The sequence below is a fragment of the Pelophylax lessonae genome (assembly GCF_965119305.1).
Source record: "Pelophylax lessonae genome assembly, chromosome: 4".
Taxonomy (NCBI): Eukaryota; Metazoa; Chordata; class Amphibia; order Anura; family Ranidae; genus Pelophylax; species Pelophylax lessonae.
In genome coordinates this window covers 489,932,970-489,957,317 of record NC_138771.1, presented here as the reverse complement: position 1 = coordinate 489,957,317, position 24,348 = coordinate 489,932,970, and the positions used below count along the sequence as shown (strand labels likewise).

General features: G+C 45.2%; 3 protein-coding genes across 3 annotated transcripts in view; all 3 read right to left on the bottom strand.

The window, feature by feature from the left end:
* Positions 1-12,434, bottom strand: part of LOC309554427 (inositol 1,4,5-triphosphate receptor associated 2-like) — a 224,196-nt gene extending 211,762 nt beyond the window's left edge. The window contains exons 1-2 of the mRNA XM_082256145.1: positions 12,389-12,434; positions 9,663-9,741 (exon numbers count right to left, since the gene is read on the bottom strand). Of these exons, the coding sequence (XP_082112271.1) occupies positions 9,663-9,741; positions 12,389-12,419 (110 nt within the window). The 5' untranslated portion in view covers positions 12,420-12,434. The remainder of the gene's footprint in view (positions 1-9,662; positions 9,742-12,388) is intronic.
* ETFRF1 (electron transfer flavoprotein regulatory factor 1) overlaps positions 1-23,284 on the bottom strand; it is a 305,885-nt gene extending 282,601 nt beyond the window's left edge. The window contains exon 1 of the mRNA XM_082256143.1: positions 23,272-23,284. The gene's annotated coding sequence lies outside the window, so the exon portion shown is untranslated. The remainder of the gene's footprint in view (positions 1-23,271) is intronic.
* Positions 12,667-24,348, bottom strand: part of LOC309554639 (inositol 1,4,5-triphosphate receptor associated 2-like) — a gene marked incomplete at its 3' end in the record, with an annotated part of 74,036 nt that continues 62,354 nt past the window's right edge. Inside the window, exons 2-4 of the mRNA XM_082256357.1 lie at positions 16,401-16,989; positions 16,159-16,269; positions 12,667-12,851 (exon numbers count right to left, since the gene is read on the bottom strand). Coding sequence (XP_082112483.1) covers positions 12,667-12,851; positions 16,159-16,269; positions 16,401-16,983 — 879 coding nt within the window. The 5' untranslated portion in view covers positions 16,984-16,989. The remainder of the gene's footprint in view (positions 12,852-16,158; positions 16,270-16,400; positions 16,990-24,348) is intronic.

Genomic DNA, 24,348 nt, shown 5'->3' with positions numbered 1-24,348 from the left:
CTTCTTCGCTGCTTGACCGACGGAGTGACGGCTCATCTGTGAGGGGATCCTTAAATGGGTCCTCTTGAACCCCTTCAGCCAATCAACTTGAACTTCTTTACAGGCGGGAGAAACCGGCTCAGACAGGTCAGGGGCTTATTCTCCCTAGATACTCAAGTACACTAACTAAACCCTATAGCCAATCAGCTTACATTAAACTCTGACAGGCTCTAAACTGCCTGACAACTTAAATTCTGCCTATTCCTTCTCCTAAGCTATCCTCACCTGCCACTACCCCATGAATAAAAGGGGCCATTCGTCCCCTTTTCTTTTCATGGGGTAGTAGGCAGGATTTCCTTAAACTTACTTGTAACTATTAAATAAGACACCTTCAGACTTAAATTTGGAATGAAAGAGGCCGCGGCCGTTTATTATTTTACACATTAAAGATCGATAAATCTTTTAAACTTTAATAACAGCAGTATAGAACAAACCCGGTCCCAACGACCCAGGTTGTCATTACTCAACTAAATACATCGACACATCCAAAAGGCAGGCGGCTCACACCCGCCTGGCACACCCCCACCACGCGGCCTCTTCCACGCAAGTACCCAGATTGGCATTAAAAGTATCCAGGCCAATGTCTGATAAATGGGTGTCATCAAACCTGTATAGTCCACTAGTACCTCCCTCCAATATGCCGAAAAGATAAAATACCAACGACACGCAGCAGCTTCTCCAAAGCCCTGTTTACGCGCTTACGGATTTTCTCAAGCGGTTTCAAGTAACAATGCTTGAACCAAGCGAGTCTAGGTATAACCTCCGAAAAAACAATGGTCATAAAAGGGAATGTTGACCTTAATAATTGCAAGTCATCCCGGATCGCAAAAATCAGGTCTAAAGTTCTCGCTCTGCCTACATCATTCCCCCCAAGGTGTACAACTAGTATATCCGGGGGGGGGGGGAGAAACTGCAGTAGTCTAAAAATTTCCGGACGAAATTCCGACCACAGCATTCCTCTCTTGCTAAACCACTGAACCCTAAAATAATTGGGATCTAAACCGATGTTTTCGCCATAAGGACGTCTTCTGGCTCGTGCACGAGCCCAGTGCACGAACGAATGTCCGATGATCCACACGTCCAGACATTGACCTGAAAAATTTTTTAACAAACAGTGTCAGGGCGGATGTAAGTTTGAAAAACATCCGACTTCCACCTGCCCAACTTTTTAACAAATTGATCATCGAGACCCAATCTTGCCGCTTCAGTAGCAGCACCAATACGAAATGAATGTGAAGTCAACCTTTCCTCTTCCAATCCCAATTGAACGAGACATTTTTTAAAAACTGCATTGAATTGATAGCCAGTCAATGGCCTACCATCCCGGTGATTGAACAAGAATTTGGAACCGGCCGATCTAATTGTCAAAAATTTTTGTAATAAACGCACCGGACATATGGAAGAGTTGCGAAACCTGTGCAAATTAACACGCTTCCCAACACCTAATTGATCCGTCTTAGAGAAGCGTATCAAAATGCAACACGACACGTCAGATAAAACCGCATCCGAGAGAAAAAGACCAGAGCTAAGCGTCCTACTTGTCGGCACCAGCTCCGATATTCTCAGTGCCGCAAAGAACATTAACGAAAAAGCCGCCCGAAAAAGGACCGACTCATAATAAGAAAAACAAACGACCGACGTAATTGCACATAAGCTCTCCAAAAGTGGGACAGTAATGGGCTTCCTAGAATCGGGCAAAAATTTCGCTTTACGGTAACCCTTCAGGGCCTGACGCACTGTAAAAAAGGAAGAGCATGAAGGGAAATTTTTTAACTTAACGAAAAAGGATACTCCTGCCAGAATTTTGTTTACATGAGACCATGCATACTCCATACGGAATAAGGAATTTAAAAAGGACAAAACCAAATTTTCCGAAAAACTATCGGGGGATGCACCCAAGGACTGAAGATGTGACACCCATAATGACCATGCTGATTGGTATCCCGCCATGGTCGCCGGAGCCAAAGAACGTAAAACATTCTTTGCTACCAAGTCTAGACTATGTGCCATAGGTGGCTCGGGCAATGACAGCTCAGCTCGTCCGCTTCCGGAAACAGCGTAAAAAATCGCTCCATCTGTAAGCGAGACAAAGCATCCGCCAAACCATTATCTTTGCCAGGGACAAAAGTCGCCTTAATCCAAATATTAAATGATAAGCATTTAGCTACTAAATACCGCAATAAGGCTATAACAGGAGGGGACTTCGAAGACAAACAATTGATAGCGAACATCACCCCCCTGTTATCGGTCCTAACCATTAATCTCCTGTTCCGAAAATGATGGCCCCAAACCTCCAGGGCCACCAAAATGGGAAAGAGCTCGAGAAGAACACTGTTGCGTGTATAACCCAATTGAACCCATTTCTGGCACCAGCGATCAGCGCACCAATGCGTGCGCCAAATGGCGGCGAAGCCGACCGAACCCGCTGAATCGGTGAAGAGACAAAAATCCTTATCAAGAATAAATTCTTCCTGCCAAAGACTTTTGCCATTGAAATCCGTTAAAAACTGGAACCACACCAGCATATCCTCCCTGACCTCCTGAGTTAACCTCACGTGAGAATTTGGCGACTTCAGACCCGCAATCGTTGCATACAGTTTCCTGGAAAATAGCTTACCCAGGGGAATAACCCTGGAAGCAAAAGCCAGCAAACCAAGCAAGGACTGCATCTCCTTAAGGCGAACCTTACGTCTCCGGATCAAAGTCAGAAGGCAAAACTTCAATTTAGACACTTTGTCTGGCGGGAGCCTAAATTCCATCGCATTGGAGTCAATTGTGATGCCTAAAAATTGAATGCAAGTAGACGGAAAAGCCGTCTTCTCATGTGCCAACGGGATCCCAAACAGTTCGCACAACTGAACAAAACCATTCAGTAAGCGCGAGCAGTCTGTAGACCCTGCCCTTCCCAAGAACAAAAAAATCGTCTAAATAATGGACGATGTTGGTCGAATCGCAAAGTAGCGAAACTGCCCATTCCAAAAAGGTGGCAAAACACTCAAAATAAAAACATGACAGCGAACATCCCATGGGGAGACATCTGTCAAAATAAAAATTACCCGAAAAGAAAAAACCCAGGGAATTAAAGGCGTCCGGGTGAACCGGCAGCAGACGAAAAGCCGATTTGATGTCCGCCTTGGCCATCAAAACCCCTTGTCCCAGACCCCTTAATTTAACCAAGGCATCGTCAAACGAAGAATATTGAACCGTAGCTAAATCCTCGCTTATTTCATCATTTAAGGAATCCCCGAAAGGAAACGACAAATGATGAATAAGCCTGTAAGAATTAGGCTCCTTCTTTTGGACAATGCCCAAAGGGGAGATCCTAAAATCCTCAAATGGTGGGACAGAGAAAGGGCCAGCGAATCTACCTAACTCGATTTCTTTACTTACCTTTTCGGCCACAACCGATTCCAAACCCGCCACGGATCTAAGGTTATCTACCAACCTACAACCCTTACCATAAAATTTGGGAAGGGGGAAACCGTCCTGAAAGCCCTCAATTAGTAGGGTGGCTCTCACCCTGTCTGGGTAGCGCTGGAGCCACGGGAGCATGGCGGTGAGGTTCACTGGGGTTACCGCCTTTGTGTAAAAAACCCGGGGCCTGACCCTCTTGCTTCTTGAAGCATTTTGCAATGGGGTGGGCCCCAGAGCAAAAGGCGCATTCGTGCCGATACTTGCACGAACCCGGCCACTTACAGACGGATTCGTTGAAGTTAAAGCACACTCCTTTTCTAAATTGAAAACCCGGAGAGGCTGCTTGGGACTGTTGACTCGGAAAGGGCTGTCTGGAAAAAATAGACCTCTGGGGGAGAAAAAGGTCCAGCCAAAGGCTGACGTCCTTAGTTCCCCATTTCATGGCAGGCTGCACCGCCAGTTTTTGGCGAAAAGCCACGTCATACTGGAACCATGATGTCCCACCAAAATTCTTGTACGCTTCTAATATGATATCCGTGTGTTGAAAAAGCCCCACGCTTTTAGTAGGGAATCTCTCACACATTACTGATGAAAAAATAAAGAAACCCTGTAGCCAGTTATTGAAAGATTTGGAAACAGGGCGCCTTCGTTCCTCATCATCCTTCCTATCCCCTTTAGCAACAAAATCCCTAGCTGAAGGCAACAGTGACAACATATCAATAAAATGTCCCTGCTATATCCTCTCCTTAAACGATTCGGATAGGTGGAAACCTAGCGGGGACATTTCACAGGTGAGAGTTTCCCTAAGGGAAGTCTCAGGTAAATTCTGTGATTGAGCCAGGAGATAAGAAGCCGACATCTCAGAGTGCAAGCTTTGGGGCCAATGAGGTTCAACCTCCAAATTGCCCGTGGGAGGAACCCAGACATCCCTAGGTGAAGGGGCAGGTTGTGATACCCCCATATCGCCCGTTATATGAGCGGGGTTGGCAGATACGGCTGTAGAATTGGCCGGTATACTAGCGGGGATGCAAGACCCAGTATCAGTACTGGCCTCAAGCAGAGACTTAAAATCCTTTAGGAAATTTTGTAGTAAACCTGAAATGGCTGGCAGGGGGGTACTGTCCTGAGCGACAGCACCCCCAGTGTTAAAATCTGAGATAACCTGCTGTGGTCCTGGGGGCCCAGTGCTTAAGGCAGATGCTGGCGACCCCTGCTGCTGCGTCCCGGGGGGCCTAGGGGCCCTAGTAGGGGCTGGTGGCCCGAGCTGCTGTGTTCCGGATGGCCTAAATTCTAAGTGTCTGGCTGGTGGGAGTGACTGATTTCCGGGGGGCCTTGCGATCAATGTGGGGGCTGGCACAGTGTCCATGAAGGTCTCCTCACCTGATCTCGCCGGCGCGATCCCCTCCGGATTCCTGGTCCCGCCGATCGATCTCGCCGCCTCCGACCGGGCCCTCGCTCCGGGTCCTGGAGCAGGTCTTCCCGCTTGTCTTCTTCTCGGCGAGTCTTCGCCTCCCCTCCCGGCGCGCCTGACGTCCGCCGGAGGGGAGAACCGTTGGCGCGGAGTGCGCCGCCTCTTCACCGGCCCGATCCCTTGGCCGGTTCTTCCGGGTGTGACGGGCCTGCGCACACCTCTCTCCGTGACATCTTCTACGACCGGCGTCACCGACGATGACGATCTTCCGTCTGCGCCCGCCGCGTCACCCGATCCTCGCCCGACGTCTCTTCCGGCGGCCACCGTCGATGCCGGTCCTGCGCGGTCTTCACCTTCCGCTCCCTCGGATGCAGCGACGAGCGGCAATTCGAAACACCTCCGGAGCCAATCTTCGCCGCCATCTTCTCCCGCCCGCTCGATCAGTCTTCTTAAGAGGCTCATCTCGGCTGAGGTAAGCGGGGGCGCCTAACTCCTCTCTTCTGTCTTCCTCCAGGAAAGCCGCCGATGTCGTCTTCTTCCCCGAAACCGCCTGCTGGAACTACCGACAGTGGAAAAAACGCTACCGCTGACGATGATTCTTCCCGAAAGCCGATTCTGGAACCGCTGGAACCGCTGGGCTGTCTTCCTTCTTCGCTGCTTGACCGACGGAGTGACGGCTCATCTGTGAGGGGATCCTTAAATGGGTCCTCTTGAACCCCTTCAGCCAATCAACTTGAACTTCTTCACAGGCGGGAGAAACCGGCTCAGACAGGTCAGGGGCTTATTCTCCCTAGATACTCAAGTACACTAACTAAACCCTATAGCCAATCAGCTTACATTAAACTCTGACAGGCTCTAAACTGCCTGACAACTTAAATTCTGCCTATTCCTTCTCCTAAGCTATCCTCACCTGCCACTACCCCAGGGGAGGACTGGGAAGGGGGGCAGGGTGGCAATTGCCCCCCGGGCTGCTCTGTTGCTGGGTAAAAAGGCCACACTCAGGGCTGGATTAATGTAGGGGCCAGACATTGTATACAGCTGCTGGTCACCACTACACAATGTTATATTTACAGAGGTGCAGCGGAGCTGTATGAGTGTGCAGAGTACACTCCTGCACTCAGCTGGCACAATACTAACACAGTCACTTCCCTGTAAGACTCCCGATAGGAGCTTCCTACGCCCCGCCTGGCGTAATGTTATGTATTTTTGTTAAACCTCCTTTGTTGCTATTAACATAAAATTATGTTACCACATTGCATCATGTTTGTCTTGCTTCATAGTATAAATATCTGTTATAAAACCAGGTGGGCACGGATGGTGAGCTGATTCGATGGTTCAATGGGCCACTTGACTGGATTTGCCCCCCCCCAGGCCTAAGGCTGCCAGCCCTCCCCTGCACTACCCCATGAATAAAAGGGGCCATTCGTCCCCTTTTCTTTTCATTCTATACAAGTGCAGCTTGAATGGGAGGGTCGCAAGGAAAAAAGCCAATCCTGAAGAAAAGGTCACAGTCATGACTGAGCTTTGCCAAAACGCACCTTGAAGATTCTGAGGTCAGATGGAAAAGAGGCGTTATGGTCGGATGAGACTAAAAATGAAATGTTGGGCCTCAACAGCAAAAGATATGTCTGGCAGAAAGCCAATAGAGCTCACCATCCATATAACACCATTCCTACAGTAAAGCATGGAAGTGGTAGTATGTTATGGGGGCATTTCCCTGCAGCAGGGACTGGAGCACTTGTCAGGATAGAATGATAATCTGCTGCCCTCTGTCAGAAAGTTGTCAATGGGAAGAAGGCTTACCTTACAACATGGTTTACCTTCCAACGTGACAATGACCGAAAGCACACAGCATAAATGACCACACAGTGGTTGAAGTAGAAAAAGGTGAATGTCCTTGTGTTGCCTAGTCAGATCCCAGACTTAAACCCCATTGAAAATCTGTGGAATGACCTAAAGACTGCAGTTCACAAGACGGTCATCACATTTAACTGAAGTTGAGCAGTTCTGTACAGAAGAGTAGGCAAATATTGCAAAGTCTAGATGTACAAAGTTAGTAGAGACATATCCCAACAGACTAAAGGCTGTAATTAAAGCAAAAAGTGGCGCAACAAAATACTGACACAAGGGGGTGATCCTTTTTCCAACTCAGTAATTCTGGTATTGCATTTTTTTTTTTTTTAACTGACATGTTGGTGTTTTAATTTGCACTGGGTAAATACAACTGGATAAAACAAAAATGGCGTGTCTTAATTTTAGGCTGTGAAGCATGACAGCTAGATGCGTGGCTGTCATGAAAATTCTCTGCCTTCAAACCTTTGAATCGGTGCCTGGAAAAATAAATTTTAGATCACATCACTTTCTATATAATATGCAACTTTATTGAATGCAGACAAGACAGAAAGAAGTTAGCATTTTCAGAGGGAGTTTATCATTGACAGCCCTTGCATTCATCCCATGTTCCAGATAAGAGATAATAGATGGGAGATGAGAAATAAATATACACTAATCTAAAATCAGCCAATCACATTGCAGCAACTTAGTGCATTAAAGAATCTAGATGTGGTGAAGATAACTTGCTGAGTTCAAAACGAGCATCAGAACGGGGAAGAAAGGTTATGCAAGTGACTTAAACGTGGCATGGTTGTTGATGCCAGAAAGACTGGTCCTGAGTATTTCAAAACCTGCTGATCTACTGGGATTTCCACGCACAACCATCTCTAAGGTTTACAGAGAATGGTCCGAAAAAAGAGAAAATATCCAGTGAGGGGCAGTTTTGTGGACGAAAATGCCTTTTTGATGTCAGAGGAGAATGGGTAGACCGGTTTGAGATAATAGAAAGGCAACAGTTACTCAAATAACCGCTTATTACAAACAAGGTATGCAGAATACCATCTCTGAACACGCAACACAACGAACCTTGACGCAGATGGGCTACAGCCCGTCAGCTAACAGTATACTAAAGCTACAATTCACACAGGCTCACCAAAATTGGACAATAGAAGACTGGAAAAACATTGCCTGGTCTGATGAGTCTTGACTTCAGCTGCGACATTCAGATGGTAGGGTCAGAATTTTGCATAAACCATATGAAAGCATGGATCCATCTTGCCTTGTATTAACGGTTCAGGCTGGTGGTGTAATGGTGTGGGGGATATTTTCTTGGCACATTAGAGCCCCTTAGTAGCAACTGAGCATCCTTTAAATGCCACAACCTACCTGAGTATTGTTGATGACCATGTCCATCCCTTTATGACTACAGTGTACCCATCCTCTGATGGCCCCTTCCAGCAGGATAATGCACCATGTCACATAGCTCAAATCATCTCACCGCTGGTTTCTTGAACACGACAATGAGGTCACTGTACTCCAATGGCCTCCACACTCACCAGAACTCAGTCCAATAGAGTACCTTTTGAACATGGTGGAACGGGAGATTCCCATCACGGATTTGCAGCCGACAAATCTGCAGCAACTGCGTGATTCTATCATGTCACTATGGACCAAAATCTCAGAGGAATGTTTCCAACACCTTGTTGAATCGATGCCACAAAGAATTAAGACTGTTCTGAAGGCAAAAGGGTGTCCAACACGGTACTAGCAAGGTGTACCCAAATAAAGTTGCCAGTGAGTATATATATATATATATATATATATTTTACAAATATTATTAAAACTAGTGTGTCCCTCTCTAGAATTTTTAAGGTTTTCCTGGAAACAGAAGGTGCCAAGAAGACCACCTCCGTACCAGCATGTCACTTTTTTCTCTAGTGACACCAGCTATATGCCTAGATACAAATACTAACAAAGTAACAGAGTCATGAATTTCTGGTGTCCACCAAGTAGGCTGACCTAGGGTTGGTTTACCTGTACAATCTGGTTCATTCACCTATAATGAAGTTTCTCATGTACAGAACATACCGTAGTTATTTCAAAACCATTCTCGTTACCTGACATTGTGTATAGAAAATAAACCCACGCTACATGTATCTGTGCTTTTAATTTAATAAATTACTGTTGCTGCTGTTCATCACATAAAAAATTTAAACCATAAACCGCAGTGCAAACACAGCACCACTTATAGTGCAATTATAACATATAATGTGCAAAACAAGACTATAGCCAGTGAAAGCACAAAAAAAAAAAACAAATAAAATAATATTTGCAGAGACGGTACCACTTGGGAGTGCAAATATAACATTATAAACTTCTATGTGAAAACATTTTCAATATACAAAGCAAGCAAATGGCCAGTGGAAGTCCATCAAATTAATCAGACTAGACTAAGCTTGATAGACCCACATGCAGTACTGCTAAGGGGTCCACATCATCTGGTAAGTTCAAGCCCTTTAGGGTGTGGAGCACAGATCAGTGCATGAGAACTATAGAACACCACAGCACTTCCAACAGTTTTGGCACCGAAGCACTTTTTTGGAATATTTTGATTACCTTTCACTGGCCACTTGCTTGCTTTGTATATTACATTTTTTTCCACATAGAAGTTTATATGTTATATTTGCACTCTAAGCCGTACGGACTCTTGCAAATTTATTTTTTTTTTATACAATTTTTAAAGTTTTGGCACAAAAGTATTTTTTTAAACTGATGGACTTTCACTGGCTATAGGCTTGTTTTGCACATTATGTGTTATAATTGCACTTTAAGTGGTACTGTTTTTGCGTTGTCATTACCTGAGATTACTGCATGTGATCCTGGCCTGGAGAGTTAGGTCTAATACACATTTTTACAGGTATCGAATATACAATGCCGATTTATAGGGAACAATAATTTCACTTACAGATCCCGAGAGATGTCACCACCAAATGCCTCCAGACTGCCAGATGTGATATTCATGGTGGTCCCAGAGATCCTGCGAACTGCATAAGACAGAGACCAACTTTTAAATATTAAACAGAATATGCTGACTCCTTAACATCTATAAAAGAAAAAGTGAGTGAGGACCTTCCTCTAGCTCTTCTTTCCTGAAATGCTCTGTACTGCTTGACGACTCTGCTTACCTCTAACTCTCCTCTCCTGAAATACAACCCCAATTCCAAAAAAGTTGGGACGCTGTGTAAAATTTTAATGAACAGAATGCAATGTGGAGGAAATTTCATAAACCTATATTTTATTCACAATAGAAAACATATCAAATATTTAAACAATGAAAATAGACCATTTTAAGAAAATAAAAGAAAACGGTAATTTTAAAATGATAGCAACAACAGGTCTCTAAAAATTTAGGACAGAGCCATGTTTATCATATGGCAGTTTTCCACTGCAAGTACCGGCTAGTACCGGTTCGGTACTACTCTACTCGGCCCTGCTTGGCCCGGTTTGCTTTTCCACTGCGGTACCGCATGGTATAGTGTCGGAAATGTTCGGTACGGTACGGTATAGGTTTGCTTTTCCACTAAAGTAGTACTAAAGTTAAGTGGGTGGGATAACAACGGGGTGGGTGTGATTCTCTGACCAATCAGTGGCTAGTAGTGACTGCATGCAAAGGATTGTGGGATATGGTACCAGTTTGGTACCTGTTGGAACCACAATCGAGTAGGTACTGTTTTTTCAGAGCCGTACCGTTCGGTTCCATGCAGTGGAAAAGCAAACCTATACCGTACCGTACCGAACCGTTCCGACCCTATACCATGCGGTACCGCAGTGGAAAAGCACAAAAGCGTGCCGAACCGGTACGGTTCCATGCAGTGGAAAAGCGCCAATAGTGTGGGCATCCGCTCATAACAAAACTCTGGAAAAGTCTTAGAACAGAGCAGTTGCTGGAGTTTTGGAAGTGGAATGTTGTTCCATTCTTGCCTTATATATGATTCTAACTGCTCAACAGTCCTGGGCCAGCTTTGTCATATTTAAGCACCCGGACTCTTGTACTATGAAGCCATGCAGTTGTCATAGATAGCGGTTTAGCTGAAATATGCAAGGCCTTCCCTGAAAAGGAGGTCTTCTGGATGGGAGCATATGCTGCTCTAAAACCTGGATATATCTTTTAGCATTTATGGTGCCTTTCCAGATGTGCAAGCATCCCATTCCATACACACTAATGCACCCCCATACCATCAGAGACGCAGGCTTCTGAATTGAGCGCCGATTACAAGCTGGAAGGTCCCTCTGCTCTTTAGGACGTGGTGCCCATGGTTGCCAAAAATAATGTCAAATTTTGAATAGTTTGACCACAGAACAGACTTAAAATGTTTTGGCTCACAGAAGATGGCAGCATTTCTGGATAATGTTCACAGACAGTCATTTTTAGAAGTATTTCTGAGCCCATGCAGTGACGTCAATCACAGGACAATGCCTGTTTTAAATGCAGTGCCATCTGAGGACCCAAAGATCACATGCATCTAATATTGCATATCAGCCTTGACACACACACACTCCAGAGATTCTCAGAATCTTTGATATTATGTAGTGCAAATGATGATTTAAAGGGTTTGCAATATTACGTTAAAGAACATTCTGAAATTGTTTGACAATTTGTAGATGCAGCTTTTCACAGATTGGTGAACTTCTGTACCATGTTTACTTCTGACACAGTCTGACTCTCTAAGATTCTCTTTCTACACCGAATCATGTTACCAGCCTGCTTTCAATTAACCTATATAGTTGCAAAATGTTTCCTTCCTGTTAGCACCATTTACTTTGCCCTGTCCCAACTTTTTTGAGATGTGTGGCTGCCATCAAATTCAAAATTACCTTTTCTTTTTTTTTTTTTCGTAAAATGGTACATTTTCTAAGTTTAAATATTTTAGGTTTTCTTTTTTCTTCTATTGTGAATAAAATATGGGTTTATGAGATTTGCAAAATCATTACATACTATTTTTATGTAGATTTTACACAGCATTACAACTTCTTTTGAAATCGGGGTTGTGCTCTGTTCCTTCCTCTATATAAGGCAGCCAGTACAATAGTCACATATTACACATTCGAGGGGATTGCAAATCCTTCCACTGAGCTATTGTATTCTGACAGCAGGGAGATTTCCCTGCCTTCAGAATGCCCTGATTAGCACTGCAGTCTATAGCCTGTGACTCTGATCGAGCAGGGAAACTCAGACAGACGTCTATTGGTAGACTTTTGTACAGCCACAGTGCCCATATAGCAGAGAAAGCAGCCAAATCAACTGACTTCTGTACAACTGCCCCATCAGGTTTCCCCTGCTTGATCAATGCCGCAGGCTATAGACTGCAGTGCTGATCAGTGTATTCTGACAGCAAGGAAGTCTCCCCACTTTCAGTTCACGTATGGCCAGTTTAGCTCTCCTGAAATACTCTGCACTATTGAAGGGCTCTGCTCCTTTCTCTATCCAACTCTTCTCTCCTGAAATACTCTGCTCTGCTGAAGGACTCTATTCCTTCCTCTATCTAGCTCTCCTCTCCTGAGCTCTATGAATACTGTGGTTTGTAATTCTAGGATCTCCTCTGTATCTAACAGATGATGTCTACGATTTTCGAGTTAAAGAATGTGGATGAGACAAGTGGAGATACATTTTTTTTCTTCTGGTCCTCTCACCTGCCAGTATACTGTCCCGCAGTTTAATCATGGAGTCCTCAGTGATAATGGGAGATTCCTTTGTCCTATTTTCAGTGCTGGAAGACACAGAGAACATCAGCATTCACATCCCTCGATTATACTGCATCCCTTTCTTTCAAACTATCTGCATTGACCTTCTATAAAACTTTCATAACTAAATTGAACTGTAAGAATAGGTTTCCCTTAGTTATTCTGTGTCCAAACACAAAGGATACGATCAAAATGCCAGAACCATAGATAGAGGAATCTTTCAGCTCTTACGCATTGTTGCGGCAGTCATCCACCCATTCCTTCATAATGGCATGGTAGGTGTCCAGGTCCATCGATATGTCCCTCTTCTCTGGATCCAGCATGTTGCATAGTTCACTAAGTCCACTGTCCTCCGAGCCACGGCTAGTTGTATGACGCAGGTAATCCACAATCTTGGACACCGCTACCTTACCTAAGTCCCAAAATGATCCAAAATATAAGTGGGTGTTAACTGCCAATACAAGGAAGACACACTAGAATAAATGTACAATTTTCACATTCTGATTGCAGGAATAAATAAAGGCCCTGCCCACATTTGTGCCACTGGCCCATCCCTGTGTGCAACAACAATTTAAGTTGTGGCAACCATGTCACTGCTCAGCCAGCATGCGTGCCACCGCCCAGACTCCCCCAGCCAGCATGCGTGCCACCGCCCAGACTCCCCCAGCCAGCATGCGTGCCATCGCCCAGACTCCCCCAGCCAGCATGCGTGCCACCGCCCAGACTCCCCCAGCCAGCATGCGTGCCACCGCCCAGACTCCCTTGTCTGCAGCCTCCCATCGGCATTCTAGATAACAAGTGAATGTAACCAATCTGGCATTTCCTTCCCCACCCACTTTGTCATCCGTTAGATCTCCCACGTATCCCTTTGAGATCCTGTACACAATCACAGGGCAAATTTAGTATTCTGTAACTTTTTCTGCGACTTTGGAAGAATGGCCTTCGAGATAGAGATGACAGGTGTAGCACTGTCCCTATAGGGCTTGCTGTGTGAGGACTTCCTGGCCTCCCTCTGGTTACCTTGCAGACAGTCACTAGGGGATTTTCCACACATCCATCCTTACTCCCATTTGCTCGTTACTCAATAAACAGTCCAGAGGGTTTGGTTTTTGGTATTTATTGTGGAAATTGGATGGGAGAAGGGAATAGTGGGATACTCCAACTAAACTATTCACAGTAGAGAAGGACAACTCTCACTAGGCCTTACTAGATTACTTGTGGAAGCAGACACTTCTTTTACCATACTGCCACGTGTATGGAGGCATTCTAGCAGCAGACTTGATGCAACTACTTTATCTTTAGGACACTCTCCAGCATCCCCTTGACTGACACCCATCTGTAATGGTATCGTGCCTTGGCACCCTAGTTTGTCAGGCTGCCATCTCGATCAAACGCTGTCACAGGCATCCATCTTGTATGTCGAGCTTAGTTGACAGGGTTACAAACCAAATGGGTCATTCTTACCAACCTCATCCCCCCAGCCTTTTGGCAGTGTTAATGACCCCCTGGGTCACTGAATGCCAGGTTCCTGCACAGCTGACACTTTTCACACCTTTAATATACACAAGCAGACTGACCGCCCAGACATTCCGTCTCCTCGTCCTTAGAGTGAATTGGTAATCTGAACACAGCATATGGCTCCTAGGTCTAGGACCCAGCTAACCCCAAACTTCATAATTTCATACACAAGCAAGATATGTCTCTAGAAAGTAGATATTTGAATGCCAGATAAAATACCGATCGAATTAAGATCAAACATGAACACCTTCAAGCCTAGGAAAGACAAGCTAGCGATCAGATGCTTTACAGGTCAGAGGTTATTCCGAAATAACCTGTGTTTAGTGTCTGTAGAAAATAGATTAAATATCGTACAATCCAATGTCAGTTTCAAGCATGTAACCGTTACATATTTCCAGATATGAGTTATTTTAATACTCTGTCTACGGGATGTGTCTTAGCATGTGTGAGCTCCAGGGAAACCGCCCATAGACTCAGAGCCTATTGGCCAAGTACTTCTGGTGACACCCCCTAGGGGGTCAGAGAAAAGGGACAGGAACTGATAGAGAAGTCAGTTCTCATCCTACCATCCAAGCCATAACATCGCTCAAGGGGAACCAATCATACCTGTTCAGCTTCTGAAACTAAGGTAATACCAGGACCGTTTTAATGCAAGTATTTTCATTCTTTATTCTCATATTTCTAAATTGCTGTATTAGGTCTCTATTTCTTTGTAACCCATTTTTCTGTAAATATTTTTATTCGCACCAATTTTAACCTTTCTTATAATTAAACCTTATTTTGAAAAGTGTTAACTTTGTCTCTAAGCTCTTAAACACAAACTGACCCAAAAGAACCTGCCTCCTGAAAGCGCGTTACTGTTTAGGCTAATCTATCTGAAACATTCTTGTCTGAGGTGACAGTGTGTGTTACAGACGGTTATTCTAAAGTCATAATTTATATTTGTAAAATCACGAGCGTCCTCTAGGCTCATTATAACGTAGAGGTGGTGGCAGAGAGAGGGTTAATTGTTAATTAGCCCGGTGACAATCGCTCTCAGTCTGCTGGCATCTAGATTGTGGTCCCGCAAGTTGGACAATCTGTGTGCCAGGTGCAGATGACAGTGGCATTGTTACGCAAGTGACAGCAGGGTGTGAGATTGCTTGGTCTTTGGTCACGAGCTGGATGAGAAGGCCAGGGGTCTGATACCCGCCACCGTCACACCATCCACTGACTCTTTTAGTTGAAGGGATTTCCCTTCAGAGGACAGGCCCCATGACACAGATCTGTATACACAGTAGTCAGAATCAGATCCTTCCTGGAGTCTCCCTTCCAGTCAGCTCTGCAGGACCTCTGGGTTCAGCTTCTCTCTGACTTTTCAGCCCTCAGGTCGACTACCCAGGGCTGCATGGCAACTTCTACAGAGGAGGGACAGCCACCCCCTCCCTCCAGGACCCCGCTCTCCAGCTGAAGACCCTCAGCACATGTGCCCCTGGTATTTATGCAGTCAACCAGCATACAACGAGGCACTTTCCTCTGACAGTCACCAGGGCAGTAACAATACCTGAGCCCTCACTTGTCACGTTTCCTCCCACTGTCCAATATGCCTCCCTATTGGACTAGGTGTGAAACGTTCAGACAAGAGGAGGTGTACCTGAGCACCATGAGCAGACCCCCATCAATAGATCATGCTCCCTGGTAGGCAGAGAGCATTCTAAATTTTACCTGGCATTCTTCCAGGTAAGCAGAAAGACCCAGAAACTATACTCTCTTCTAGCTTCTACCTAGGAGGGTCCGATGCTGCATCTGTCCCCTGGCGCCTCTAACACTGAGAATTGAGCGATCGGCGGTGTTCTGACAGCTCCCCAAGCAGAGAGCTGCTGACTGTCATTCAGCAGCTCTCTACTCTACCCCCTCCTCGCTCATTGGAGCGCTGGGCTATGGAGAGTCGGGAGCGGCCGGCTCAGCGGCTCGCTGAGAGGCTGAGCCGGGTGTCAGTCCAGGCATCTGGCAGATCCCAACTTTGTCGCAATGATGTGGTGCTTGGACTGACTTCTGTGACGTCAGCAGAGAGCGGACTTCATCCCGCTCTCTGCTGAAAATGGGTTACAGGAATGCAAAACGAAATTGCGCTCCTGTGATTCATAGGAGAAGTACAGCCAATCTAGCTTTGGCTATACTTCTCCTTTAATAGTTTGGGTCTCATCATACAGAAGCCTCACCTCTGTGTTCGGTGTCACAGGCATGGAAAATGCTGTCCAGTAAGTCTTCCTCGCAGATCAGACTGACTTCAGATGCCTGCTCAGGTTTGTGTTCTATCATACGCTTCAGACCTAGAAGAGAGACATCGATATGCTTAAGGAATAGTTATGGAGCCAGGACAGCAGAAGGTAGAGGCTATATCTGATTATGGGGGTCTAAGTAATATGACTCAAGACCACTGTAATATATATATGAGTTTTACCTGCACTTTCACTCATTGACAACCTCTTCACAACTGGAGACTTCAATGTAAAATTTTCAGATTTCTGGTCAAAGTAAAAACTTGAAACGGAGGGCAGTATCCGGTCTTCAAGGATAACGCTCTTAAATTCAGAGCCTGGAATGGTGGACTGGTGGAATTTAAAGTGGGTGTCTCGGGGAAAGACAACAGGCGTGGAGCAGCTCTGAGAGCCGCAGGATGGCCAGAGTTTCCTGGCCTTCTCTTTGTTGGTCACACTGGCTGAGTAGAGCATACTGCTCAGCGGGGAGTCACAGTCCAGTACTTGATGCAGCATTGGAGACTGGACCTGGATCCGTGGAGAGAAGGCGCCCAGCGCGCTGGGGCTCCCAGGGTCTTTGCTGGCACTTTTCATGGCGCGATTCTTCAGAACTTCCTCCAGGTCTTTCTTTGTGCTGGACTGGGGACTGTCAAAGTTTCGAGACTGAAATTTGGGGATCTGCAGGTGTGGGTTGGATTCCTGGTCCCGCATCTCAATAGTCTTGATCTTGCGGCGGATACTGTCTACAGGGTTGTGCCTCTTGGTTGCGGATACTGATTCTGCCATTTTTATCTGTAAAGTAAAATAAACATTTTTTTTTTTTAACACACCAATACATTTGTACTATGATAGCCATTATTATAGGTTACAAGTAATGTCTAACTATGACAAGTTTCATGACTGAGTGAAAACTGTGAGTTCCCATTTCCCTGAAATTTAGTCCGATCAGATGAAATCAGTAAAATGTTATTATTATTATATATTATCATTATGGCTGAATGCACTGAAGTTTTAAATTGGGTGTACAGATCCCTCTCAAAAAATTAGCATATTGTGATAAAGTTCATTATTTTCTGTAATGTACTGATAAACATTAGACTTTCATATATTTTAGATTCATTACACACAACTGAAGTAGTGCAAGCCTTTTATTGTTTTAATATTGATGATTTTGGCATACAGCTCATGAAAAACCAAAATTCCTATCTCAAAAAATTAGCATATCATGAAAAGGTTCTCTAAACGAGCTATTAACCTAATCATCTGAATCAACGAATTAACTCTAAACACCTGCAAACGATTCCTGAGGCTTTTAAAAGCTCCCAGCCTGGTTCATTACTCAAAACCGCAATCATGGGTAAGACTGCCGACCTGACTGCTGTCCAGAAGGCCATCATTGACACCCTCAAGCAAGAGGGTAAGAAACAGAAAGAAATTTCTGAATGAATAGGCTGTTCCCAGAGTGCTGTATCAAGGCACCTCAGTGGGAAGTCTGTGGGAAGGAAAAAGTGTGGCAGAAAGCGCTGCACAACAAGAAGAGGTGACCGGACCCTGAGGAAGATTGTGGAGAAGGACCGATTCCAGACCTTGGGGGACCTGCGGAAGCAGTGGACTGAGTCTGGAGTAGAAACATCTAGAGCCACCGTGTACAGGCGTGTGCAGGAAATGGGCTACAGGCGCCCATTGCCAGAGTCTGGAGGAAAACTGGGGAGAGGGAAATGCCAAAATGCATGAAGTCCAGTGTCAAGTACCCACAGTCAGTGATGGTCTGGGGTGCCATGTCAGCTGCTGGTGTTAGTCCACTGTGTTTCATCAAGGGCAGGGTCAATGCAGCTAGCTATCAGGAGATTTTGTTGCACTTCATGCTTCCATCTGCTGAAAAGCTTTATGGAGATGAAGATTTCATTTTTCAGCACGACCTGGCACCTGCTCACAGTGCCAAAACCACTGGTAAATGGTTTACTGACCATGGTATTACTGTGCTCAATTGGCCTGCCAACTCTCCTGACCTGAACCCCATAGAGAATATGTGGGATGTTGTGAAGAGAAGGTTGAGAGACGCAAGACCCAACACTCTAGATGAGCTCAAGGCCGCTATCGAAGCATCCTGGGCCTCCATAACACCTCAGCAGTGCCACAGGCTGATTGCCTCCATGCCATGCCGCATTGAAGCAGTCATTTCTGAAAAAGGATTCCCGACCAAGTATAGAGTGCATAACTGAACATAATTATATGAAGGTTGACTTTTTTTGTATTAAAAACACTTTTTTTTTTATTGGTCAGATGAAATATGCTAATTTTTTGAGATAGGAATTTTGGTTTTTCATGAGCTGTATGCCAAAATCATCAATATTAAAACAATAAAAGGCTTGCACTTCTTCAGTTGTGTGTAATGAATCTAAAATATATGAAAGTCTAATGTTTATCAGTACATTACAGAAAATAATGAACTTTATCACAATATGCTAATTTTTTGAGAGGGACCTGTAGCTTTTAACCATTTTACCTCCGCTCACATGGAGGCTACTGCGGCAAAGTGCCGCGATCCCGTCCAGCGACGTAGACCTACGTCGCTGGACTCCGCCCCTTGTGGGCGGCGCTCGTGCGCCGCCGGAGGCTCGCTCCCGCTGTGTTCATTCACAGCGGGAGTCGGGCCAGCGGAGGAGCAGCGGCGATTGCCGCTGCTCTGCCCCGATCGTCGAGGATCGAGTCTGGAGATCCGCCCGCTGTGTGTAAACACAGCGGGCGGATCTCCATAGTGACAGGGACTGACAGATCGGAGTGTTCAGCATAGCTGGACATCCGATCTGTCCTTCTGTCACACAGTCACCTCCCCCCCCACACGTCAGTAAGCACCAGGCATACATTAACCCCTCCCTCTCCAATAAAATTAACCCCTTCCCTGCCAGTGTCATTTATTAATGCACTGATTACTGTAGAAATGTCACTGGTACCCCCAAAAGTGTCAAAAATGTCAGTCAAGGGTCCGATCTGTCCGCCGCAATGTCGCAGTCCCGCAAAAAAAAAAAAAAAAAAAAAAAAAAAAAAAAAAAAATCGCAGATCACCGCCATTACGCGTTAAAAAAAAAAAACACCAAAAATGACAGAAATCTTTCCCTTAGTTAGTAAACGCAATAACTTTTGCGCAAACCAATCAAAAGCTTATTGCGATTTTTTTTACCAAACATAGGTAGCAGAAAACAAATTGGCCAAAAATTTAAAAAAAATTTGATTTTTACATTTTTTTGGGGGGGATTTCATATAAAAAAAATGTGAAAAATATTGTTATTTTTTCAAAATAAACGCTCTTTTTTTGTTTATAGCGCAAAAAGTAAAAATCGCACAGGTGATCAAATACCACCAAAAGAAAGCTCTGTTTGTGGGGAAAAAAAGGACCATAAATTTTGTTTGGGTACGGCGTCGCACGTCCGCGCAATTGTCAGTTAAAGTCGCACAGCGCTGAATCGTAAAAAGTGGCCTGGACGGAAGACAGCAAAATCCTCCGGTGGTAAAGTGGTTAAATGGCTCCTTTCAGCTTTCAAAGGCCTGTTCTAGTGCCAAAAATTAAGAACTCTATGTTTAATGGAAAAAAGTAAAAAACATTTAAAGTGACAATACACAACTAATCAAATGCACAGTGCATCCTCGGTGCAGGAGGAGCAGCTGCCAGGAGACTGGGTCATGCTGCAGAACAGGGTATGACAGCTCATCCTCCTGGCAACCTATCCGCCTGCACTAAAGACAGGGTAAGTAGCTGCAGATGGGTGGAAGAGTTCAGGGGGGGGGGGGGGGGGGGATGGAGGAGCGCTCAGGGTTAAGGGAATAACTCTGTACTGGTAAGGAGCTTTGCAGTGGTGTTTCTTCCAGGAACACTGCCGACGTAGGAGCACTTTATTCCCTCCCCCCCATCATCCACTGACACCATCGTTGCAGGAGCATTTCCCCAAGCCCCCCCCCCCCCCCCCCATCCACTGACACCTCAGGAGCATTTTTTTCCCCTATCCACTGACACCGCAGTAGCATTCTTCTTTTCCCCTTTGCAGTGACACCACCAATGGAAAGGTATTTTTTCTTCTCAATTACACCACCGACTCAGGGACATTTCTTTTGCATTGTAGGGACATCGGCTCGGGGACATTTTTCCCTTCCCTTTTTCCACCGACTCTTGGTGGGGGCAGTTTCTCATGGGCAATAGAGAACTTTGTTACGACACGGCTATTAACACACACAATCAGGTCAAAGCAAGTAGTTAGCATTTCAGAAGGAGGCATCAGCAGTAGGGAATCGACTGATTATCGGCAAGGCCGATATGCACTTTCCCCGATAGTTACTGATATTTTTGTGATGTCATTCGGCCTTCTTAGGTCACTTCCCTCGCTTTGGACAGCCAGCCTCGTCTAGAGTCAGGACTAGTCTCACAGGAGAGTATCACAGCCATACACCCACCCACAGCAGCCCGGTGCCAGCCAGCCACCCACAGGACATGTACCAGCCACAGGCACTGTACACCAGCCAGCTACCCACAGACCTTATACCAGCCAGCCAGTCATCCACAGGCCCTGTACCAGCCAGCCACTGACCACAGGGTGCCAGCCAGCCAGCCACCCACAGGCCCTGTACCAGCCAGCCACCCACCCACAGGCCCTGTACCAGCCAGCCACCCACCCACAGGCCCTGTACCAGCCACCCACAGGCCCTGTACCAGCCAGCCACTCACCACAGGGTGCCAGACAGCCAGCCAGCCAGCCACCCACAGGGTGCCAGACAGCCAGCCACTCACAGGCCCTGTACCAGCCAGCCACTCACCACAGGGTGCCAGACAGCCACCCACCCACAGGCCCTGTACCAGCCAGCCACTCTCCACAGGGTGCCAGACAGCCACCCACCCACAGGCCCTGTACCAGCCAGCCACTGACCACAGGGTGCCAGCCAGCCACCCACAGGCCCTGTACCAGCCAGCCACCCACAGGCCCTGTACCAGCCAGCCACCCAAAGGCCCTGTACCAGACAGCCACCCAAAGGCCCTGTACCAGCCAGCCAGAGCCCCTGTGCCAGCCACCCACCACAGGGTGCCAGCAAGCCAGCCATTAAGCATTAAACAAAAATTAACATGTTCAGTACCAGATTTATGTCAAAAATGGTCTTTATTTTTCAAAACTTTAAATGTACAAAATCTCGGCCGATACCGATGTGCGATGGCCAAAATATTGGTATCGGCAACGAAAAACCAATATCAGTCGAACCCTTATCAGCAGTGGAAGCCTATAGATTTCCCTAATGGTAAGTTTCCTTTAAGCAGATCCCATATATTATACAAAATTTGTTTCAAAAGGCATTTACAAAACACAACAACCTGGGACCAAAAATAAATTTTTTTTAGAATTTTTGATTTAGAATTGATAATTTTGTCAATTATCAATGAGCACAAAAGAAAAAAGGTTATACAAACACAGATATTTGCAGTTAAAGGCAACTTTTTACTCACTAATCAGAACAGTAATATCTTAGTGACTATAGTGCATAGTGACTATAATGCATGAACTTATAATAATGGCAGTTATGAATGAGGGTGATAGAGCCCTATAATAATGATGAATATCTAGATATGAACAGTTATGCCATGTTATTTATCACAGAAATATTATTAGGCTGCATTCAGCTACTTTTAGGATACACAATCCAATCCTTCTAAACTCGTGTAAGCCTTTAGGGTCCCCCTATGCCAGTACTGACTGTAAAATACTCACCAACCCAACAGTAATACAGGGATGAATTATCTGCAATGCAGGGAGCCAATACTTCTAATGTGTAAGAAAACAGGATGACTTCCAGCTACAAACCTGTTTCCTCCAGCCTGGGCTGGGAATCTGATCAGATTTGCAAGAAATGTTCCTGGTGTCAGAACCAGCTCTGGATAATCAATAGAACCAGCATCAGGTGTGTCTCCACCATCCAAGAATCTCTGAGCCCTCTAATCCTGAGAGAAGGAGGTACACTGCCACCTCCTTCTGGACAGAATTGATAACTGACACTGCAATCACTGATCAAGTCCAAAAACAAGTGAAAAAATACCCCCTGTCTAGTGGAATGGCAATGATCAGATATACTTACCTTATTATTCAAAACACTATATGTGAAAGCAGTGTGTTTAACTGTCCATCCAAAATTCTGAATGTGAACAAAAAAGTCCTTTTATAAACCATAGGTGTCCAGATGTGATGCAATGTAGAGATTTGCTTCTGGAAATAACAATCACCACTGTGCCATTCCCTTTTGGAAAAACACTCAGCAAATCTGGCCTTACAGATCAAAGGAAGGTCAAAATAAGCATATATTGTTAGTCCAACTCGTAAAGACTCCCATCATCCAATCCAATCAAGTCATTCATATACTGTACTTTGCCAGTGATGCCTCTTTAAATATTGCAACAAGTATATCAGCTTTTCCTCAAAAACTGGAATTGTACAGCAGGAAAAGAAAGAAAAAAAAAAACTCCCATAGAGCTGTAATGTTAATATTAGATATATCATATTAGAAAGAAAGTCACTCACATTTAGAAAGTTCATCAATAGCTTGTCATTCAATATAAACATGGGACTCCCATACTCCAGTCTGATCAGACCTAATTTATACGTTGCTTGGAATGACTCCCCAGATCAGACCGTTCTTATATCTTGCTGATATTAGCTCCTCAGATGTCATGACCAGTGTTGCCAACCGTCAGTATTTTTACTGGCAGCCAGTAAAAAATGGGCACTTTTCTTCTGGCAGTAAATGGCAGTGAAAGGAAAAGGCTGCCAGTAAAAAATATTGCTGTGACGCTCGGGTTGAAACTGCGCATGCGATGTTCCGGTCTGGAGCTGGCCAAGACCATCCAAGTGCCTGCTACAGTGTGTTCAGGCAGTGCCAATGGGGGGGGAAGGTCTGGCAGAGGCGGTGCCTGAACGTGTCTTGTGATGTCATGGTGCAAAGGAGCCAAACTGAGTGGCCGGACCTGCAGGATGGGAGCAAGGCAAGCCAGGAGCTGTTTGGACTGGAGTGGACTGAAGGGATCACCTAGTGTGGAGAGAGAGACTTTCACTGTGACTCAGGAAGAGACGTGTCTTCATCATCTGTGCTGCTGCACAGTGTGCAGTCAATTTCATGTGTGGGTGCACCTTTCCATTATAATTTCTTGCCTTTCTGCCCTGTCCCTAAGCTACTTACTTACATAAACTTTAATTTTGTAACTTTTGGAAATGCCAGTAAAAACATGGTTGTGCCAGTCATTTTTGGGTGTAGTGTCAATAAATTTCAATCTCTAGGTTGGCAACACTGGTCATGACCAACAAAGCCGACTTGGCTCACAATAATGAATGAATACCCAACCACCATCAAAAGCGACAACTGGAGCACCATAGCCAGTTACATGTATAAGCAATGAAGTCAACACTCGATGTGCGTTTTGGCATACTGTCTTCATCAGGAGCCTTATTCCTCACCCCGGCAGGCTTCCTCCACACTGTATGATTTGTCCCGCAAAGCTGCTTCCCTTCGCCACTCTGTCAGTCGTGGGCATTCATTACGTGGGCAAGGGCCCATCCGGGGGTTACTACAAGGGTTCTTTTTTCACTTAAAGAGTAACTCCCCTTTCTTGGGGAAAAGAAAAGCAAATAAAGAAAAATTAATATAGCGTATACAATTGTGACACAAGTCATATTGTAATTGAATTGTATTAAAAATTACCTTTCCTTTTTAATTTTCAGCTCTGTAATTTTCTGAAAATGCAATGCAGTATGGCTACCTGGAGGTGTTCTGTACATAGATGGTGTACAGAGCACCCCCACGAAACATCATTTTCTACTTGTGTGATTGGTTGGTTCACCAAGTTTCCCAGACGTCTGCACTAAGATACAAGTCAGATTCCAGGCATCCCCTGCAACAAAAATGTCATTTTTTGTGAGATAATCTCAATAGGAAATCAAGTCTAAAGGGATGCAAGCCCAGCAGCTTTTCTCATTAGATCCCTGCAGGTGCACAGCTGATTGATAATTCTGAAACCATTCCCATTAGACTCACTTTTCCAAATAGATGCAGACAAACACACAGAGATTTCTTCAGGATAACAAAAGGTACGAATCTGCAACAAAGTTTGTAAAAAATCTGTTTTGT